General features: G+C 36.5%; 1 protein-coding gene and 1 long non-coding RNA gene across 19 annotated transcripts; both read left to right on the top strand.

The window, feature by feature from the left end:
* The first annotated feature begins 1,061 nt into the window (after positions 1-1,061).
* On the top strand, positions 1,062-3,242 carry LOC140177257 (uncharacterized). Its single transcript, XR_011869083.1, has 4 exons — positions 1,062-1,225; positions 1,309-1,363; positions 1,442-1,599; positions 2,918-3,242. It is a non-coding gene; the product is annotated as an uncharacterized lncRNA (long non-coding RNA).
* A 2,919-nt stretch (positions 3,243-6,161) lies between these two features.
* LOC112726460 (putative pentatricopeptide repeat-containing protein At5g37570) lies at positions 6,162-14,319 on the top strand. 18 transcript variants are annotated; one of them, XM_072208546.1, is made up of 9 exons: positions 6,162-6,531; positions 7,734-8,319; positions 9,317-9,418; positions 9,991-11,546; positions 11,633-11,800; positions 12,202-12,304; positions 12,689-12,903; positions 13,155-13,217; positions 13,316-14,319. In XM_072208546.1, exons 4-5 carry the CDS (start codon positions 10,063-10,065, stop codon positions 11,685-11,687), a joined length of 1,539 nt encoding a protein of 512 aa, XP_072064647.1. In that variant the 5' UTR covers positions 6,162-6,531; positions 7,734-8,319; positions 9,317-9,418; positions 9,991-10,062; the 3' UTR covers positions 11,688-11,800; positions 12,202-12,304; positions 12,689-12,903; positions 13,155-13,217; positions 13,316-14,319. The 18 variants fall into 18 exon arrangements, with proteins under 18 accessions (XP_072064647.1, XP_072064638.1, XP_072064634.1 ...); XM_072208547.1 differs by having other exon boundaries at positions 6,173-6,443; positions 9,320-9,418; XM_072208545.1 differs by having other exon boundaries at positions 6,194-6,443.
* Positions 14,320-14,962: the final 643 nt, after the last annotated feature.

Raw genomic sequence — 14,962 nt, 5'->3', positions numbered from 1 at the left:
CTCTAGATACTTTAAATGATAATATCTTCATATAAAAATTATATTTAATAAGACTTGTCAATCACTGATGAGAAGAAGAGGATTGACCCTTTTGAGGAGCAAGTGAGATTAGATCATCCAAGACCTTTATCAGAACTTGTTCTTGATCTTTCAATATCATACTCCAAGCTTACACGATGTTTAGCAGCTTAGTTATATATGCAAAAGTTTGTGCTTTGTGTTAATTCATAATACACGTTAACTATCACATAAAAGTGTGTGTGAAAAAATAGTCTAAAATTATTCAACAATGGTTCAACAGCAATGACACAAGGTAGTCAAAATTTCAGTGTATCAAAATTACCACCTTCAATAATAGAGTCATAACTATGAAAACATTGTACCTATTCTTTAAGTGTTTTTGAAGCAGTGCATCAATATCAATTTCTGTGGAAAAAATCAACAAAAATGAGCACCTGCTCAGGATTATCATGTGAAAATATCATACACCAGTAGCATGAACAGTTGCTGCATATTTCTTTTAATGGTAAAAGTATTTCCAGAAATTTTTATAATAAAATCTTTATGCATTAGTCTTTCTTTTGTCATAGTTTTATTCTTCCAATTTGATCAATGGAGCCTCACCTATAATTAAATTCGTGCTCTCCTTAAGTAAATCACATCAAGAATTCTATTGCAATCATAGAACGAAAACTATATAAGACGTCTAATAACATTCACTGGCATTATCATAATTTATCAGATATAGAGCCAATGGAAATTTTATCACATTGTAGGTGAAAATGAAAAATGTTTGAAAGGGACAATATGTAAATTTCGAGTATTTAGTGAATAATTAGTTAATAAATAACTTATTAATCTAAGAAATTGAAAAATAAAATTTTATAGTTTAATGGAGTAGAGAATATTAAAATAAGAATTTTGACACTAATTTTAAAGAATTTGGTCCAAAATTAAACCGAACAAACTGAACTGGACGAACCAGATCTATATTGGGTCCAAGGCCCAACCCACAAGTCACACCCACTTAAATAAAACCCTTTCTTTCTTCCCCATTCAGCAAGAACGCTGAAGCAAGTTCATGGAGGAAAGAACTTGAGAAAATAACCTAACCCTCTACTAGATTTCAACTTCATATAACTTTTGATCTGGAGCTCCGATTGACAAGCTGTCAGCGGCCACGCATTCGTTTCAGAATCCTCTACAAAACCTACCCAACAGTTTGGTAAGAAACTTGAGTTTTCTCACCCAGATCTTCTCATCTTAGTTTCGAAAGTTGTTGAGAATTTGTTGAATTTTGGTGTTTAGGAGCAAATTAGCTTTGTGGATTTGCTGAGTTCTGTCCCAAACTTCCGTCGGTAAGGTGAGGAATATTTAATCCGTGTCAAGTTATCTAATTAGTGAACCCTATGGTAATTTTAGTGTTGTTTGGTGAAATTAGATTGAATTGTGTATTTTTGGAAATAAATTGGTGGTATTGGAGACTTGAAGTTGGATTTGGAGGTCGGAAAAATATGTTTGGTGAGGTCTTGGAGCCTTGGACTATTGAGGAACGGTGACAAATGGTGATGTTCCGGGTTTATCGAAAAATCGGCCAAGGTATGGTTTTGGTTTCTCATATATAATATGTAATGTGTCATGAAAATTTAGGCTAGTTGACCCATAGGATAAGTTGAATTGATTGTTGGTTGAATTAAATTGTTGATTGGGATGCGTTGAGGATAATTGTTGAATTGGTGTTATGGAATTGGTTAAGTGGATTATGAGGTGTTGAATGTTGAGTTGTCTGTGAGAATATGTTGTTTGTGGTAATTGATGAGGATATTAAATAATGATAATGATAGTAGGATGACTTGTGAATTGTATTGCATTGGTTTGTAAAATTGTATATGATGAAACCGCTAAGAATTAGGTATTTGCATGTGATGGTAACGTTTGACTTGTGATGTGGCTGAGTATGGCTGAAATGGTCGAGATGGCAAGGTCTAGGTGCGAACCCGCTTGCGTGTTAACTTGAAAATGTGTTCGAATGGCAAGTTGAGGATGTAGGATTTCCTCTCTTGTCGTGATGGGGATGTGGGGAACGTGGAAAGGCACTCTCCTTCGTATTGTTTTTCTCACATTCTTCTCTGGTTAGAAGGTAGAAAGGCATACTCCTTCGATGTGGAAAGGCACTCTCCTTCGTATAACCTCCAGGAGAAGGTGGAAAGGCACGCTCATTCGATGTGGAAAGGTACTCTCCTTCGTTTATGATCCTCCTGGAGATGCGCAACCTAGAGACAAATGTCTGGATTAGCTACCAGATGTGTTGGGTTCTGGCAAAGTAACCGACGCGTGAGCTCACGGCCAGTAGAACAGGCATGCATCATGTTGCATTTGTTTGCTTTGTTTGGGTGTGCATAATTGTTTTGGTTTGCCTATCTGATAAATTCTATTTAACTGATAACTGCTCTTTAATTGTGTTTGCCTTGTATTTGCTTGTGTTTGTGATTGTCTTTCTGTTTTGAGTACCTTGGTGGTGGACAGGTGATAATGTTGATTTGATTTGAAATGGGCCAGAGGTTGGATTGAGTTTATTTGGGCCAGAGGCCGAACTGGTTTGTTTTGGGCCATAGGCCGTGATTGGTTGGGTCATTGGTAAAGGTTAGAGTCAAATGAGACATGAAGTATTCTGCAGGGTTCGAGTCAAATGAGACAGGAAGTATTCTGCAGGGTTAGAGATATATCGTTATTTAGGTACCTTAGAGAGTTTTACCAAATTTATGGTTCAGTTTATTCCTTTAGGTTTTATAATCTGAATGTCGGCGTTCTAGGATTGCCTCTGGCTTTTTCGGGACCTTATTTATTATATATGTGGGCACCTTGACCATACTGAGAATCCCCGATTCTCATCCCATACAATATTGTTGTTTTTCAGATGCAGGTTGAGAAGCACCACTCTGTATTCTAGAGACTCCGATGAAGTGAAGAACTCTTGGGACTCAGGGTTGTATTTTTACTTATATCTATATATGTATTTAGATTCTCCATCTTGTATTTTATGTTTGTCCCTCTTAAAGGTTGGCTCAGAGAAACAGGTTGTCAGTTTTATGTTTTGGCTTACTTTTGGATTTATTTGTATATATGTATATGTATATACTCTGGCCGGTTTAAAATTCGCAAGCCGAGTCAAGAGCTTTGTTATCTGTATCCTTGAAAATCTTCTAGTGTGTATATATATACCTTTGGCGTCTTACTCTTAACCTACCCAGTTTACGTCTATCGTTCATGTGAGCGTTACGACTTTTGTTCTAAACTTTTATTCACAAGCTTCTAGTTAAAATTCCTTTCAACTATTATTATATATACATATTTTTTTAGAGGTCGTAATACCTCGCCACCTCAGTTTTATAACTTAAGCATAAGACTCTGTGTGGTAGGGTGTTACATTATGGTATCAGAGTAGTTCATTCCCGTAGAGCCTGGGGAATAGACTAAATATGCTTCTGAGCATACTTTGGTTGTGTGTACGTGCTATTTAGGATGTTTGCTTGACATATATAGCATAAATGTTCATGAGCATTACCTTTGGAGATTCGAAGCACTAGACTTTAGATATTAAGACTGATCACCTTAATATCAATTGTTCAGTGTGGACAAGACTCAAATGGCGTCTCGTGGGTACGAGTGAAGTGATACGATTGACGATAGGGCGACTGCACAGATAATTGCTGACGTGATGAGACAACAAGCTTGAAACAGTGATAAAGGCGGTGATGGACCTGGTGATGAAAGAAACCGAAAGATTAGAACTCGTGCAGCTGGAGTAAAGGTCAATAGCGCTTAGTTAGAGAGATAAAGAGATTCAAGGAGTGTTCTGGTAGAGTATGTGAATGATTAAAATCTTAGTGGCTTATAATCAGAGTGACGCTACGGAAGCATGGCAATTTTGGTGGCTCTAAAATTGTATCGATGTGATAAAGGAGTTTTAGGATATGAGGGTGTCTTGAGGAATCAATGTAGGATCGAGGAGTGAAACGTGTGTGTGATTTAGGCTATAACGGACTGAATTAGACTAAGAGATTGGAAAATTGATTAGTGTTTGAGATAGTTGAAAAGGATTAGAGATCGATTTGGTTTGGATAGGATTCTTGGAGGATAAGGGAGTTAGTAGTCAATAAAAAAGAGTTTGACGAAACTAAGAATGAAATAGACGGGTTTAACTCAGGCTTGAAATGGGAATAGGGTGTTAGACTAATGTTGGAGAATGACAAAATGAATGGTAAGAGATTTGTTGAATCTGAGGGAGCGTATATGGAAAATTGAGAGCAAATTTTCGAGAACGAAAATTTCTGTTAGGGGGTAGAATGTAAACCCGGAGTAATTAGTGAATAATTAGCTAATAAACTAATTATTAATCTAAGAAATTAAAAAAATAAAATTTTATAGTTTAATTGAGTAGAAAAAATTAAAATAAGAATTTTGACACTAATTTTAAAGAATTTGGCTTAAGATTAGGCCGAGCGGACCGAACCGAACGAACCGGGCCCGTATGGGCCCAAGGCCCAACCCACAAGTCACACCCACTTAAATAAAACCCTTTCTTCCTTCTCCATTCAGCAAGAACGCTGAAGCAAGTTCATGGAGGAAAGAACTTGAGAAAATAATCACTTAACTTTAGGGGTGAGCACGGGTAGCGGGTATCCGATTATCCGTCCGAACCCGAACCGAACCAATTAAATTGGTTCTGAAACAAACGGGTAATCGGGTCCAATTCGAATCAAACCGATAGTTTTTGTTAGTGATTGGTTCGGGTATCGGTTTTGGGGGTGCGGAACCCGAACCAACCCGCAAACTCGATCATATATTAATTAAATAAAAAATATATATATGGCTTTTCCATTAGACAATGATTATTCATTATTAATATGTTTGGATTTTAATGAGTTTAGTTTTTAATGTATTTGGTGTTTAACATATTTGGATTATTTCTATTGATGTTACATGTTTATTGTACTTGTTGAATTTTTAAGATAAAAATTTGGTTTTTTTTTATGAATTTCAAAGTCATCGGGTACCCAATTACCCGAACCAAACCAATCCGTTCTTAATCGGTTTGGTTTGGTTCGGGTACATGTACAAAAAAATACAAATTCGAACCAAACTGAACCAATTACATTTTGATCGGTTCGGTTCTAATTTTACCATAAATCCGAACCAAACCAACCCGTGCTCACCCCTACTTAACTTCAATTTACTCATTGCTAAATGAATTCGTTTATGATTGAACGTTGACTTTGTTGTCGTAATAATCACTCACTTAAATTTGTTTCAATTTATTATCACGATTGAAGTTATTGTTGTCTTGGTGAAATAATCACTTGGCTAAATTTTATGTTGATGTTTGTAAATCATCTTTTGAGCTAAATCTTTTGTTGCTGATAATTATTATAGTTGAATTTGTCGTTGAAAATGAGGTTCATATTCTCTGAAATAAAAAATTATTCAGTTAAATTGTTGTTTCCATGCTTTCTTTTTGTATTATTATGAATTATTCTTAGTATTGATTTGTGAAAAATACACAAATATAAATATAGATACAAATTAAAATGAAGGAAATGTCGTCAAACTTTAAATTTGTTTTATAAAGATATAGATGTCGATTTTTAGATTATTTTTTGGATTTTATTTACTGATTGTGTTGTCTTTTTCCTTCTCTTGATTTAAATTTAGAAAGTATTTTGTATTAGTGATTAGTTTTTATTTCTTTTTGCATCATTAGTTATATCTAAGAATTGATACTTGATTGTTATTAATATGTTTGTGAAGACATCATTTTAAGTTTTAACTTTTGATTAATGTTCTGAAAATCAGACCAAATCGGTTAGGTATGAAAAACCGCTGAAAGCAAATCCGGTAAAAATCACTGAATCGGCCGAGAACCAGCAGTTGGACTAGACCATGAACTGGCTGGTTCGAAGGAAACGACGTCATTTGCAACTTTGGCCTACTAATTGCTTAACTGAACCACTTCACTTCTCCCCAATGTTCTGAAAAAACCGGACCGAACTGGTCGGTCGAACCCGTCTGACCGCGAACCGATAGCTTAGGCGGTTCGGTCAAACCGGACAGGGACCCGGCCGGTTTACAGGAAACGAGGCCATTTCCTTTGTTGAAAGGAAAAAAAGGGATTGCACGCGTTTGACTCCCTTCTCCAACTCCTTCCTTAGTCATCAGCAAAATGCCCTAGCCTCCACCAAAGAAATCAAACCCTAGCGTCCACCAATCTTGTCGCCGTCTGTTGGAGTGAGAGACTGCTGCTGCCGCCTCCGTCGCACTCAAGAACTTCCATCTTCGTGCTATCGGCGTTCGTTACTTCGCTCTCACCATCCCCTGTTCGCTCTCATCAGTCGCCTGTTCGCCGTGGTCCGTTGCGCTCAACCGCTCTCCGTCGTCCGTCGAAGGTCAATGCTCGCTGCTAGTGCTTGTTCTTCGTGTTTTTTTTAATTGTCTGTTCAGAAACCAAACCCTCTTCATGCTTGTTCTTCGATGGTTAGTGATCGTCGTTTTTAATACTCACTGTTGGTGTTTTGTTTTTCACTGATTGATGATTATTGATTAAGTGTTGTGTTGCTGTTTTGTTTTTTTACTTTGTGCTTGAGTTAATTGGATGCTCTGTCAGTGCTTAGTGCTTGTTCTTGGCTGATTGGCTTTGCTCACTACTCTGGCTTGTTCTAGCCTATTCTTGATTAATTAACTCTGTTACTGGCTTATTGATTGATGCTAAATTGGTACGGATAAACTGTTACCGGCTTGTTCTTGGCTTTTTTGTCTGTTGTTAAATTTTGTTAAAGTTTCTTGATTTTGTGCTCATTACCTCATGCAGTACTTTTTTTTTTGTTGTTAATCATTGTGCTGAGCTTGTTAATCATTGGCTTATTGATTGATGCTAAATTGGTACTGATAAACTGTTACTGGCTTGTTCTTGGCTTTTTTTTATCTGTTGTTAAATTTTGTTAAAGTTTCTTGATTTTGTGCTCATTACCTCATTTAGGACTTTTTTTGTTGTTAATCATTGTGCTGAGCTTGTTAAAATTGGGTTAAAAACTTTGTTAATCTTTGTTAAAGCATGTTAATTTTTGTGTTAACCTTGTGAAAACTCTGTTAAAAACTTGATTGGCTTTGCTCACTACTCTGGCTTGTTCTAGCCTGTTCTTGATTAATGAACTCTGTTACTGGCTTATTGATTGATGCTAAATTGGTACTGATAAACTGTTATTGGCTTGTTCTTGCTTTTTTTCTGATGTTAAATTTTATTAAAGTTTCTTGATTTTGTGCTCATTACCTCACTCAGTGCTTTTTTTTGTTGTTAATCATTGTGCTGATCTTGATAAAATTGGGTTAAAATTGATAATCTTTTGGAGTGTGATGTATAATAGGTTGATTTCAAGCTGAGATTTTCTTGTAACATTGATACTGACAACTGGAATAACTTAACAATTGGACTATTTATTTTAGAGAGGAAAAACATCTACATAATTTTCCTATTTTATTGATGAGCATTTGAGCTGTTTATATTTGAAGCTTGTAAAACAGATGGAATGCTTTCTATGAAAACCACGATTAAGTTTAATGTTCTTCTCACAGTTAGTTTTGCTTTGATTTCATTGAATACATGCATACACCTCAAGCTTGAATATGTTTTGAGCCATAGTATTAAAATGTTTTGAAATTTCTACTTGAAACTTTATTAGGGAGCAGCTCAAAGTTAGGAGTGGAGTAGCTTGCAGCATTGAAAACCATCAGCACAATGAACTGGTGATAGAGGCAGTCATAATAATAAGTAACATGCCAGTAGACATGTTCTGTAATTTTATATTATAGCAATACACATATTCTATAATTTTTATTGTGTTGATGATTTATTGATTGTTTTTTATTGTGTTGATGAGAGTTGTTCTATAATTTATTTATTATTTTATTTTGAAACGATTTTTTCGGTTGAATTACGGTTGGACCGGTTGGACCAGTAAACCAGTGAGTAAAACGGTTCGATGACCGGTCCGGTTCTCAGAACCTTGCTTCTCCCTCCTCTCAGCCTATGTTCTGCTTGCCCCGAATCATTCACTCTCCCTTATCCAACCCTAGCTACTCTTTTCGACCCACTGCCGCCTTTCCGTTGGGCCACTGCTGCATCCATCCGTTGAGCTCGGCCGCCGTCCATCCGTGTAGCCACTGCCCCCAAGTCTCCATCCCCCCTGCTCTCTTCTTCCACGAGCTCGCCCCATCCCCTACTCTTTGCATCTTCTCGCCGTCGTCTGGTCGGCGTCGTCTTCGAAGGTCAGTGAATGTCTTGCTCGCTTGTTCTTCAGTTGTTCAGTTGTTCTTCGTTTTTTTTCTACTTTTTTATGCTCTGTTTTTGTGATTAGCTCTGGTTTTGTGTGTTGCGATTTTATTGATTAATGAATGTTTTGTGATTAGCTCAGGTTCTTTACTGATGTGATTAAACACCATGGCAGTTAGATTACCTCCAGAAACGGTGCCAAGAATTGGGAATCCGCCATATTATTTTTTATTAAGGATTTAGGATTCAATCAAGAATTGGCTTTGTTTGCATCTGCTATAGTTGACTTAGTTAGTTAGCACACTGTGCCAAGAATTTTGCTGTGTGTATATCTGAGTTCAAGCACCTTTGGTTACTTTGTGCAACTTGAGTTACGACGTGCTGTTGTATTAGTCGGGTTCTCTGTCATTGTGCGTATGTCGCTGAAATTTGCAACCTCCATTGATGCACCATTTTGCCTATGTGGCACGTCAAAGATTAGCAACTGTTGGTGCATTTTGTTGGAGAGTGCTATTCTTTGGGGGGCATGATGTTATTTTTTTCTTTTGGGGGGCAATTTTGTTGGAAACCAAAACTTTGGGTGGCCAAAATGCTGGTTTTCTCAAAATATTAGTTGTATTGTATGTGTTCATTATTATTTGATCAATTCGACATATATTTGACAGAGTTTGAACTACTTTTGCTGTTTTGGCATCTCTTTTTCGACTTAGTTCTTTTTGCTTGTCTTCTAATTTCGTTGTGTGTTTAATATGATGTTGAATGCCTCTTTGCTGGTTGCATGATTATCTCCTTTGCTTTCATTCTATGAACTTTCTCTGATATTACTTATTTCCAATTCTTTTTGGCCTTGACCAATTGCATGCACAGCTAATGGTATTTGGTATTATTTAAGAGGAGATTGCTGTTTTTGGCACCCGTATCACTAAAAAGAATTTAAAAACAATCGTGTATGTGGAGCTGAAAGTGAGTGACATATTGTTTTCATGGTTATAGTAGCATGCTTGTCCAAGATCCTACCAAAGGTACCAATGTGGATGATATTTTTTATCAAGCGAGACAGTCAACTGTTGATCCACCTTCTGAAAATACATCAAGGTCAAAGAGTTTGATTCAAAAAGTTCTAGATAATTGAATATTTGTTATTAGTTTGGTTAATTCAATGATTTTTTTTTTACTATCTTAATGAGTTCAATAGTGATGTAATGACTAATAAATGATAAATTATTAATAATTATGAAATCAAAGGTTATATTAGATTTTGGTTGATGTATTACTTTATATTTGGAAGACATTTTAAAATTTATATTAGACTATAATTATGTTTCAGAGTATTTATTCATAATTTATTTATTATTTTATTATAAAACGGTTTTTCCAGTTAGACCACGGTTGAACCGGTTAGACTAATGAACCAGTGAATTAGTGACCAAAACGGTTTGATGGCTGGTCCGGTTTTTAGAATCTTGCTTTTGATGTTAATTTTATTTTTATAATTTTATATTTTATTTAATTATGACCGGGTCAATCGGGTGAATCAGTGACCCATCGGTTGAACCGGTGATCCAGTCGTATGACTGAGTCAATAACCGGTTCGGTTTTGATAACTATGTATTGAAGCGTCATATTGCCACTTTCTTATCATCATTTCAATCTTTTTTGGTGTGTAGATTTATCAAGAATGTATCAAAGTGAATGACTTAAGCAGAGAAATCACGGAGAGCAAAAAGCAGCTCTTTCCAATGAATTCAATATTTCAACACTCTTCTTCTCCGCCACGTTCCACTGCCACCATTACCACCCTTCTCAAGGCCTGCAAGACCATTCATCACCTCTACCAAGTCCACGCCTCCATCATTCAACGAGGCCTAGAGCAAGATCACCATATCATCTCCTGCTTCATTTCCATTTCCGCCTCCTTTGCCACCACTGCTTCATATTACACCGCCGTCTTTGACTGCGTCCTTAGCCCTTCCCCTTTCCTCTGGAACTCCCTCATCGGAGCCCACACCAAAGGAAGTTTTTTTTTTGACACCTTCTCTACTTTTATTCGCATGAAGGCACATGGGTCTCTTCCCGATAGGTACACTTACTCTTCTGTGATTAAGGCCTGTTCAAGCATGTCTAGGTCCTGGGAAGGAAAATTGCTCCATGGCTCGGCATTGAGGTGTGGGGTTGAAGGTAATATGTTTGTTGGAACCTGTTTGGTCGATATGTATGGGAAATGTGGAAAGATTGGTGACGCTCGCAAGGTGTTTGATGGAATGTGTGAGAAGAATGTAGTTTCATGGACGGCTATAGTGGTTGGCTATGTGAAGGATGGGGATATGGTGGAGGCAAAGAGGCTGTTTGATGAAATGCCTCAAAGGAATGTGACATCATGGAATGTGATGATATGGGGTTTTGTGAAGGTGGGGGATTTGGGCAATGCTAGGGTAGTGTTTGATGCTATGCCGAAAAAGAGTGTTGTTTCTTTCACGATCATGATTGATGGCTATGCAAAGGCTGGTGACATGGCTACCTCAAGGTTCTTGTTCGACCAAGCTCCGGAAAAGGATATTGTTGCATGGTCTACTTTGATATCAGGGTATGTACAGAATGGTCAACCTAACAGGGCCTTGAGAGTATTTCTTGAGATGGAGTCAATGAATGTGAAACCTGATGAATTCATATTGGTTAGCTTGATGTCGGCTTCTTCTCAGTTGGGTAATTTAGAACTGGCTCGATGGGTTGATTCTTATGTAAACAAGAGCTCTATTGATATGAAACAGGACCACGTGATTGCAGCGCTTCTGGATATGAATGCTAAATGTGGAAACATGGAAAGGGCATTAAAATTATTTGAAGAAATGCCTAACCGTGATCTAGTCTCATATTGTTCGATGATACAAGGGTTGTCAATTCATGGATTCGAGGAAGATGCACTGAAGTTCTTTAACAGGATGGTGAAGGATGGGCTAACTCCGGATGAGGTGGCCTTCAAAATCATTCTAACAGCTTGTAGTCATGCTGGACTTGTTGATGAGGGCTGGAACTACTTTCGCTCTATGAAGGAAAAGTACTGTGTTAGTCCTTCACCTGATCACTATGCATGTATGGTTGACCTTCTAAGTCGATCAGGGCATTTACGGGATGCTTATGAGCTTATAAAAGTAATGCCGGTGGAATCTCATGCTGCTGCCTGGGGTGCACTTCTTGGGGCATGTAAAGCATACGGTGATTCAGAGTTAGGAGAGATTGCTGCTAATCAACTTTTTGAGATTGAACCTCAAAATGCTGCTAACTATGTGCTGTTGTCTAACATCTATGCAGCAGCGGATCGTTGGATAGATGTTTCCCTTGTAAGAACGAAGATGAGGAACAGTAGGGTGCGAAAGGTACCTGGTTGCAGTCAGTTTAATCCAGACTTGGGCTCTTTGGCCTTTTAAGCTTCCAAAATTGCATATATGAAGCTGTCAATGAGGAAATTCTGTGCGGAAGGTACCTGGTTGCAGTCAGTTTAATCCAGACTTGGGCTCTTTGGCCTTTTAAGCTTCCAAAATTGCATGTATGAGGCTGTCAATGAGAAAATTTTTGTTGCATAAGAGGTGGTGCAATTTTTTGCAGTTGATATGGGAGCTTAGTGGTTGCTCCATTGTTGTTAAATTGAAATAGCATTGACAGGATTGATTTACATGAATAATTATTTATTAAAATATTTAATAAAAAGAGATGATTATTCATGTAAAATGATAATTAAGATCTCAACATGTATTACTTTAAATAATTTAGTCAAATATATTAATTTATTTAATTCTTTTTTACTATTTTTTCACACACACTTTCGTGTGATAGTTAATGTGTATTATGAATTAACACAGCCCAAACTTTTGCATATATAGCTAAGCTGCTAAACATCGTAGACCAAGAATAAGTTCTGATAAAGGTCATGGCTGATCCAACCTCACCTGCTCCTCAAAAGGGTCAATCCTCATCTTCTGATCAGTGAGTTTATCTCTCTCAATACTACTGTTGTTATTAATTCAATGTGATAAGAAAGTCTAGTTATGTGTTTCTAGTGCTAGCTTTATTCATAAAATAGGAAATGGACTTCTGATAGCAATAATTCTTTGATCTAGCTGTGAAATGTTGTGTTTATAATAGGTATCTAGAAATCAAGATAATAAAGAGGAAAATTGACATGCATAATATATGTTACAGTTGTGATTTGAAGTGAGGAACTTGAACTTGTAATCTATTGTTTTGATATGTAGTTGATTGGTTCAAGAAAAGTGAAAAGAAAGATTAAAAGTTCAAGTTCCTCACTTTAAATCTAAATTGTAAATGTTATGCTTAACAATTCTAAATTGTTTTTCTGTGTTTTTTCAGGTTGATCTTGAAAGAGTTGTAAGGGACACTCATGGTTATATAGGAGCAGACCTTGAATAAGAGATTTTATTCTGCAGTGTATAAGAGAGAAGATGGATGTGATTGACTTGGAGGATGAATCGAGTGATATTGAAATTTTGAATTCTATGGTTGTCACCAATGAGCACTTCCAAACTGCTTGGGCTTCTTCAAACCCATCTGTGTTGTGTGCAAAAGTGAGTTCCCTTGCTGAATTCTCAACCTGAATGATTCTAAGCATGATTAATCTTTTTTGATTGCATAAACTTTGGAAAAGAAAGACACTACTCTTGCAAATATATACAATGCATATTAATGTCTTATCCTTTGTATTTCCTTGTATTTATTAAGTTCTGTTATTATTTCAGTTACAAAATTGAATGAAAATGTTCTGTTATTATTATGTTGACCTTTAATGTGGCAATTGTTTACGTGAACCATGATGGAGGTTCCAAATGTTTCCTATGATGATATTGGAGGTCTGGAGAATGTTAAAAGGGAGCTTCAAGAGGTGCAACAATTTGAAACTTTGATTTCATATTCCGAATCTTAAATGTGTTGTATATTAGGTATGTTTTTACTAATAAACTATCCTTTTCCTCCATGTAGTCAAAGATTTTCCTGCAAGAATCTATGTCCCTAAATTCAGCATACAAGTCAACCAGAGTTCTGCCAAGTGCCAACCACCATATCAACTTCGGCACCAAACTTAAACACCAGCCCATGAACTCCCCTAACCTAGTCCAACAACGAATAACACTTGAACAAGCCAATAAAAGTACTGTGATCAGGTCTTAAGAAATGAACCTCCTCATTTCACTAAACAACCTCTTCACCACACCAAATTTACCAACTTGAGCAAATCCAGAAACCCTGACATTCCAAGCAACAAGGTCCCTCTCCAACAATTCATGAAAGACACAAGAAGCACTTTTAAGATCGCTGTCACTGTTAAAGTACATATACACAAGAGAGCTCCCAGCAAACTTGTCCCTCTCAAGGCCACACCGAACCAACACACCATGAAGCTGCAAACCAACATCCCTCAAACCAGGATCAGCACAAGCATGGAGCAGTGCAGATAACGTGTACTCATTGGGACTCTCACCAACCTCACGCATGTGATTGAACATGTCAAAGGCTTTTGGGAGATACCCATTTCTAAGATTTGCAGAAATTAAGGTTGTCCAAGTGATAACGTTCTTGTGGGGCATTTGGTCGAACAGGTGGTGGGTATAGCTGAATTGGCCACATTTTGAATAAAGGCTCAAAAGGTTATTTGCCAAATGCGTCTGCGAGATGCATTAGGTGACTAAAAGCTTTACATGAATTTGTTTGCACTCTGCGAGCTTTGTGGGGTTTGAAGACTTCGCCAATGACAGCAAAAACTGGTGAAGATGTTTAACTCATTGTGATTGGATTGTAACAAATTAAGTTCTTATTGGTTTTACACAAAGACCTAGAGAATAAGATATTACCATATCATGGTTTAATAATAACAACATAGACACAGTTAATTTCGTCCAAAAATAACTCATTTTTTTATGTATCTAGTTACGAATGGAATAATTATATATATAAATACGATAGTTTTTTTTTCGGACGGAAAATATGTTGTTGAAGCTTCTTAAATGTGACATGATCATGAACTATCCAATGTATATGCTACTTGTAGTCTTAGCTTAGTTTTGAAGGGAAAGAAAGGATTATTTATTGTTCTTAATTTTCTTCGTCATTTTCTTATTATTAACATGAAACTTTTAAGCTGAGAGTTTGGATCATTTTTCACTCTTTTTTCTCGCACTCTCCTTCGCCACTAGAGAATAAAATCACTTGTTGATACCGTTTGATTAGAAATTGTTGTATAAGCAATATCATCACTTGAAAAAGCAATTAGCTAATCCAGTGTTATGCTAATATAAATTAGAAACAATAAACTTATCTAGTTCTCTTGACTTCTAAATTACAAGGTTTGAATTTTTCTTATGAGAATTAGTTTGGTAGACACCTTGCAAGTACTCTTCCATAATGTATTTGGTTGTTGTTTATGTCCATTAAAAAATAAAAGTAAATTTTTTTTTTTTTTTTGGGGGGCCAATACTTCACACACCCACTCTACTCACACATCCATTAGATATTCTATTTTTTCATTGAGAGAGATTGGAACCTATGTGACACTTTTAGGAAGCAAATTAATTTATAATGACATATTTATACAGTAAACAAATCCAATTGCATTCTTAGTGGGTTGATTTG

Source organism: Arachis hypogaea, chromosome 12 (genome assembly GCF_003086295.3).
Source record: "Arachis hypogaea cultivar Tifrunner chromosome 12, arahy.Tifrunner.gnm2.J5K5, whole genome shotgun sequence".
In the NCBI taxonomy this organism is placed as follows: Eukaryota; Viridiplantae; Streptophyta; class Magnoliopsida; order Fabales; family Fabaceae; genus Arachis; species Arachis hypogaea.
The sequence above is the reverse complement of the archived record's forward strand: the minus strand, read 5'-3'. Positions and strand labels throughout refer to the sequence as shown.

Bases quoted from the DNA above. Each gene is read 5' to 3' on its own strand.
- LOC112726460 (XM_072208542.1), top strand. From the start codon at position 10,063: ATGAATTCAATATTTCAACACTCTTCTTCTCCGCCACGTTCCACTGCC.